The sequence below is a fragment of the Musa acuminata genome, chromosome BXJ1-5 (genome assembly GCF_036884655.1).
Source record: "Musa acuminata AAA Group cultivar baxijiao chromosome BXJ1-5, Cavendish_Baxijiao_AAA, whole genome shotgun sequence".
Taxonomy (NCBI): domain Eukaryota; kingdom Viridiplantae; phylum Streptophyta; class Magnoliopsida; order Zingiberales; family Musaceae; genus Musa; species Musa acuminata.
In genome coordinates, this window is record NC_088331.1 from 12,966,045 (window position 1) to 12,973,423 (window position 7,379).

At 37.7% G+C, this 7,379-nt stretch overlaps 1 protein-coding gene across 1 annotated transcript; it reads right to left on the minus strand.

The window, feature by feature from the left end:
• Window positions 1–1,245: 1,245 nt before the first annotated feature.
• On the minus strand, window positions 1,246–6,257 carry LOC135673826 (ras-related protein RABH1b-like). Its single transcript, XM_065183164.1, has 6 exons — window positions 6,048–6,257; window positions 3,764–3,834; window positions 3,131–3,219; window positions 2,781–2,892; window positions 2,076–2,166; window positions 1,246–1,564 (listed from the first exon to the last, which is right to left on the minus strand). Exons 1-6 carry the CDS (start codon window positions 6,162–6,164, stop codon window positions 1,418–1,420), a joined length of 627 nt encoding a protein of 208 aa, XP_065039236.1. The 5' UTR covers window positions 6,165–6,257; the 3' UTR covers window positions 1,246–1,417.
• Window positions 6,258–7,379: the final 1,122 nt, after the last annotated feature.

The following is a 7,379-nucleotide window of genomic DNA, read 5'->3' on the forward strand; positions in this document are numbered from 1 at the left end:
ATTAATAATGGCGTTTGCTGCTAGAATCCAATCAGCGTAGCAGCAGAAAAGAACTCGTGAAACGTCCATTCGAACAGATCCAACCTTTTCCATATCTTCATCTTCTTCTTTAGTGGTGAGACGAGTGGAAGATGAAGTGCGAGAGGCACCCCTTCGAGGCCGGTGTGGGCGTCTGCGCCTCCTGCCTTCGCGAGCGCCTCCTCGCCATCACCGCCCCCGCGCAGGCGGCCTCCTCTCCGGAGCACCCGTCGCCTCTTCCCTTCAAATTCCCCCGCTCCGTCTCCCCCTCCGGTTCTCGGCGGTACTCTTCCGTGGTCTCCGCCCTCTTCGGCTGCCACGGACCCGGCGACCGTGACAGGACGCCCCAGAAATCGAGGTCTTGGCTCTCTGCGCTCCTCCGTGGCCGCCGGAAGAAGAACATGTCGAGCGTGTACTCCCCGGAAGACGCCGCCGCATGGCCGGGCCGGGACCCGGATCCTGAGTTCCGGTACGATGCCAAGTCTCCGTGCCGGTCGTGGCATCGGAAGCGGCAACCGATGAGGGAGCCAACGGGGGAGCACAACCACCGCGACCGCGACGATCTGACAAGGTTCGCCACGTGCTTCAGCCCGCTGATGATCGCGAGCTACTCCCGGCGGCGGTCCCGGATGGAGGAGATCGGGTTCTCCGAGCTAGGCCCGCACCACCGCCGACGTGCGTCCACCGGCGGCCCGTTGCTGTACGCGGATCCCCCGCGGAAGCTGGCCGCATTCGTCACCGTTAGGTAACGGTTTTGCGCCCGTCAACCGTCGCCTTTTACTCCCCGTTGCGTCATTAATTCCGGGAAAAATAGAATTAAAATAAATTTCGTGCATCTGCGCCAGAAAATTAAAAAAAAATAAATCCTTGTAATTCTGTGTGAAATTTAGCTCAAATAAAATTTGATGAATTCCTTTGGGATGCATTTCTTCTCTTTTGTTTTGATAATCAGTTTTCTCGCTCTCGCTTGTCAGAAAAGTTCACAGAAAGAAATGCTTATTCCAAAGGTCAATTTCTTTAGTAGTAGCAAAACTAATTAATAAGGTAAAAGAAAAAGCTAAGCACAGACCGAAAGAGAAGTGTTTGACACATTAAAAGGATACCTCACAAACGCCAACTCCACGTGAATGAATACTGTAGAGGTTATCCCGTCTTCTTTCCTGCATTAATCCTTCATCCCAATCCAATTATTTAACTGATTCTAGTTTTAGACTCGAGCAAAGCATCTTCTCGCAAATGTATACACCTAGAACCAGATATAACAAACATAGAGACTAGTTCATGCATATCTCTCTCATCAAGACATCCTTTCCTATGTAGGCTGATGCAGTTTATGAGTTGATAGAAAGCTCAGTAAAATACAACACCTCAATAGCAACCTAAACAATTATGGATGAACTCAACACTTACAACCACCAGACTGGGACTGTGATTGGGATGAATTCGCATTTGATGACCTCAAGTTTACATCCACCATGTCTTCCTGCTTTGCCGAAGAAAGATTCTCCATCCCTGGAAGAGCAGCAGCGATCTTTCGGAAAAGAGCCTGAAGAGACCGAGGCAGATGTTAGTAATCCCTTTGATAGTGAATGATAGGTAGATAGATAGATAGGTTGAAAGAACTAAAAACCAAAAACCACAGAGAAATATGAACTAAACAAAAAAACAAGGAAAACTTAAAAGGTAAATGGATTCAGTAGCTTGTCATGTAATTGACTAAGTGATCCTGCTGGTTTACCAAGTAATCTCTCACACTGTTATGGCCTCAATCCGATTGGGTATGAAATGATGACATCCTGTTTGGCTTAACATCTCTCTCACAAGTACTCTTATCTGAAATACTTCGAGGAGGTGGTTGTTTTACACCTCAGAAAATGAATCTTTGTAGACAAGGAAACCATAACATTCAACCACACAATCCAATGCCTCTGCAGGCTTATCGTTTTTTGGACACCACTTTGCTTTAGCAAATAAATTTTGTCATTTTGAAATTTATTTTTTCACATTTCTTCTCATGGAGAAAGAAAGATAATTTTTTTTCAAGTAAAAACATGTACCTTTATATTGAAGCCAGCTTTTGCGCTTGTTTCAATAAACATGACACCAAGTTCCTGTGCTTTAGCTTCTCCTTCCTCTATTGGAACTTGCCTGACCCGCAATAAGAAAAATATACAAGTTCTATTATAAAAACCAGAATTTACAAATCAATTAATAAGATTGAAAACTCAAGCAAGCATACAGAAAATGTTTTTAAAAAAAGCTCATAAAGAATGAGAAAAGTTTCAAAAGCAAACTTGTTTCATGTTTTAAACTAGTTTCAGACAGAACCAGCTTCTATTGATAATAAGATGAGAATAGAAATAGCCAATGGCTTATAGTCAATTGTACAATTCTATATGATGTTCAATTTTTTACCATTGGTTATTCACATTAGTACTTATTATTATAAAATCTGTCGGTTTCTATTGATGGTCAAAGAACTGAAGGTGGTGTTTGACTTCTGATGCTAAAAATATAACTGTCCATACCATATTTTCATAGTTTCATTCTCATGAGAGGTTTTTTCTTAATTTGTGATGATTGCATATTGTATCACGCTTACTATTGATCAATGGTCTTACCGTTATGTTGTATATGGATTTGACCAATTATTATGATCATGTATTGGTCATACATTGGACATTTGCTTTACAACCTGTCTTTAGAAAGGCACTCAAATCATAGATAACCATAAGGAGGTGGGAAGGCAAGGGGGGAATCACCTCTTGTCAACAAGGTCGGTTTTGTTTCCAACAAGGACAATGATAACATCACTTCCCCTCTCTGTACGAACCTCTTCAATCCATTTTGAAGTATTCAAGAAGGATTGTCTACCTACAATGCAAATAAGAAGTAATAAATTAAAGATCCTCCAACCAATATAGTATCAGAATTATATAAACTAACAGGATAACAAGATCAATAGTATATGAATCTGGATTATGACTACATACTAATTGATCAGTTATCAGAATAAAAATAGGGGGTAAATAATTAGTCAAGTCCTTTGAACAATATAAATGCACAATCTAGATTTACAGAATACCAAGCAAGAGTTACCAAAGAAGCATACTTGCTACATCATATACAATGACTGCAACCGAGGAGTCCCGAATATAACTTGGGATAAGGCTCCTAAATCTTTCCTGTCCAGCTGTGTCCCTAAGTATGATTAGAAGTGAGATATAAGAACTATGAAAAGAGGAAAGAAAGAAAAACATGGACCTTGTAAAGAGAAAATCCTTTAGTAAAAAAGGAAAATTCTGAAGAATTTATTTTAAAGAGCAAAGTTTCTAGTACATGTCCTAGGAATTGCCTCATATCAATGAGTCTAAATTTAAGATGTATTTTCCCACTAGAATATGGTCCTTTTTGTGCTGCTTCCAGACCATAATTACTTGCATTGAAATTCGGATTCTAAGATATGATAATAAATCAGAAGGTTTGTTAATAATGGTAGATCTAGTAACAGTTTAATTTCACTTCAGAAAAAAATGAAAAACAAGTAAAACATTTATTTTCTACAACCAATGCAACAAACATCTAGCTTCCCATGTCAAGTTGCAATGTCGGAACAGTAATGTAAAATAATGAATCTAAAAAGATTAAACATTTGTGTCAAGCATTGTGGAATGGAAGCAGTAAATGGACATTGTGCAAGGACAAAAGCATAGAATTAAAAATGTAGCAGTGATGAAATTACTACCAGAGCTGCAGTCTGACTGTTCGATCTTCAAGGTACATAGTCTTCGATAGAAAATCTATCCCAATCGTAGCCTGTTCATCATATTAATGCTTCAGGGATGACAGGAAAAAAATCAAAAGGAGAATATAAACACTAACTTGAACCTGCTTAGGCAAAATTTCAATGATATATTAGTTAGTCTATTGTGAGCAATAGAAAAATTAATTCTGTTTACCATGCGAGTAAGTAAAATAAAGAACAAGAAGTACGGCAACATGGGCCAATTTACCAATACCAAAACACTTAACCTGTGCAAAAAAGCCCCTATCTTTGTTAGTTGCGAGTTACCAAGAGGTAAATATTATAAGCAATCTCAAAATATGTTAAACCAGCTATAACATTTAAAGGGTATTTAGTCTATTCTTTAACTTTTAGCAGGCCATCCAGGGACTCCCATCTCCTATCCGAAGTTTCAAATATCCAATAACATTTACTTTAAAATGACTGTATGCACTCGGGTCATTATAACAAGAAACTACAAATCTATTCCAATCAATTGTGTTACCAAAGGTTGAATAATTAAGTGATTAACTTGTAGAAGCAAGTGATTGCCAAGGGAACATCATTGAAAATTTGAAAACATCTTATCATTCAAAAAAATCATACAGGTTTAATTCCCCAGAAATAGAGTGTGCATATGACTTACAGAGTTAAGACACAAGAGAATTTATAATTAACAAATTGTGTAAAGCAAATTTGTTTCAGAATACGTCATGATATGTGAATTAAAATTAATGGCTATTGTGCATTGAGAGGGAAATCTAGAAGTATTAAAGTTTATACATGACCACCTATTATTGATTCTTGCTGAAGAAGGAATCTTTGTGCACACATACATGTAAGCATCGCAGAGGAACAAAATAATGAAAATGATGGATAACAAGCTTCTCATAATTCAATTATAAAGTTTCCTTTTGAGAAAAAAAAAAAACACAAAGACGAGGAGGTTAGAACCCCTTTAACATAGACACAACAACTTTAACCCTATTTACCACATCTAACGTGCATCTTGAACCAAATACATATAGAGGAAAGCAGGTTTGTAAATCTGGCTAGTATGTTAATATTATCTGTTTGTGGCAGCAAGATGAGTCAACAAGACAAATTTTGAAAGAAAGATGTAGAAAAGAAGCATCACCAACTAAGGATAGGCCTATTACTACAAAGAAAACCAACTTGCAGCAAGAAGAAGCTACGAGTGGACTCTTTTAGCAAGGTAATATGCGGGTGCTACTGTCAATGATTTACCTTTCATATACACAGCTAGGGAAAGTCAAACTGGTGTGATTTTATACATGACTTTCATGTGTGACTTAATTAAGGAACCAGAAGCCCTCGTATCTCTGTTCTCCCACTTCTCGCTCTCATCCCATCAATTGTGTTCTCTAATTCATCATTTTCTTCTATGTTTCTCTGTGATTACTTAAAAATGCAGTCTATCACTGTGATTGTACCTAAAAGAAACCATGCACAAAACTCTTATTTTTCTCAACGTAACCAGTTGGCGCATATTTGTTTCTGAATCTAATTCTCAGTTGTAATAGTACAGACTTGTTCCCCTGCAATTCTAAATTATTTTTTGAAGGCATTTGCATCCAAGTATAGTTTCCAATATTTCTCATCTGCCTTTTGTATAGCAGATAATAATATGCAATAGGGGCAAACATCCTAGAACCCAGAACTAGCAAGATAATAATCCACGATCAATGATTAACAATTGTTTTACTTGACATAGAACAGAAGTAAAATTCTCGGCAAGCATTACTTCTGCACTTCTCTAAATCCAAAATTATTATCGTAATTATACAAAGAAAAAAATACTGCTCGTTTAACTGATCAATGCAAATTCTCAGAAACATAAATGGATACAGCGGTGCTCCTTAGAGCTTCTGCCGAAATCGGTCTTCTCCACCAAAAGAATTCAATCGAGTTAAAAACCACCGGAAGATAGTCAAAAGAATAATTCATCATCAACACCCTATATTACGACAGACCGATCTCGATCCTATTCGAATATAAGTTAATTCAGAACTGTACAATCAAAAGAAGCACAGATCGTTCTCGATCCATGATTACCACAAGTAAGGCAAACCTAATCGACCGTGTATGGAAGCACAGGAAACGGGGTTTACTGAAGATCACTCGAAAGCCTGATCTCGGAGTTTTTTTGCACCAAAAGAATAGATAAGAACCAGGATGAACTGATAGGTACACCAAACAAGAACGAATAAGAGCCGAGATCAACCTGATAGGTGTTGTCGAACTTATCGTACATGAATCTGGTGATGATGCTCGTCTTCCCCACCGACTGATCCCCCAGGAATACCAGCTTGTACTTGGCGAGCGCCGACACCGGGGCCATGTTGATCCTAGCAACAGATCCGAAGGCGAAAAGAGTGCGAAGAGAGAGAGAGAGAGATGAAGTGGCTCCTGCTTGCTGTTCCGTTGGAACAGGTTCAAGTGCCTGAACAGAGGCAGCTCTCCGGCCTCCTGTGGAAGCCGTTGGATCCACCTCAAGGTGGTGTACACCGTCTGATTCGGTGGTGGCAACAAATCGATTTCCCAAATCGATCAAAGCAAACCGTGAAACCTTTCGGTTCGGTCATAGGAATAATTTTTCCAATCAAACAAAACCATTCAATTATAGAAAAACAAAATATTATGATTCAGTGTACTAATCTTAGCTTAGATCTTTCAAATATTCTGAGTATCACTAAAAATTATTTAATAAAACCATCATATTCATTTACCTAATATTGAAGGTTCAAAGCACCATTCCATATATTTTTCACACTTTAACCATTGATTGAATGGTAGCGTACCAAATCTGACTTATCAAAATTGAAGGTTTAAAAACTTATATATTTTTGAATGTATGACTTCGATATATCATGTGCTTCTAAACCCAAATTTCACCTTAATTATTTGTTTTTTTATAAAAATAAAATTAAATATTATAAAATTAAATTTAAATTATAAAAAGAGATTCATTAAGTTAACGTTGATAAGGATGACGACTCGATACCAACAAGATAATTTATTTGGAGGAGATGTTAGCTAGCCGTCCTCGGTGTTAAAGCAAGTCTTTGCTTTATAACCATAATATTCGATGAATCTCAATCTTTACTTTTTGTTCCTCAATGGTTCCCCCGGCATGTCATAAAAATCTTAATCTCTATATTTTTATTTGAATCTTACAAATCCAATACTGACTTAATCAAAGAGGTTTTTATTGGGAATGCTTTCAATAAAGTCTTGTTGGTGTTAGGACGAAAAATTATGTTAATTTAAAAACTTTCGATAAAGCTTATAGCGAAAAGATAGTTTAACTTGAAAGGATGTTTGTAAGCATAGTAAAAATAATAAGTAAATAAATTAGTTTGCAATATGAGAATGACGATGAAAAGCAAAACAGAAATACAAACTAAGTTTTATAGTGGTTCGGTCATCGTGACCTACATCCACTTCTGATTCCTCTTCCATTGAGGCTACCAACGTTCACTAACGATCTTTTTTTAATAGGCAAAGACCAACCACCCTTTTACAACTCTTTCTCCTTTTAACAAGTTTATGAGAT

Coding starts and splice junctions, on each gene's coding strand:
- LOC135673826 (XM_065183164.1), bottom strand. CDS start 6,164: ATGGCCCCGGTGTCGGCGCTCGCCAAGTACAAGCTGGTATTCCTGGGG. Junction 3,220..3,763: donor ACAGTCAGACTGCAGCTCTG/GTAGTAATTTCA, acceptor AATCATACTTAG/GGACACAGCTGGACAGGAAA. Junction 2,893..3,130: donor CATTGTATATGATGTAGCAA/GTATGCTTCTTT, acceptor TTTGCATTGTAG/GTAGACAATCCTTCTTGAAT.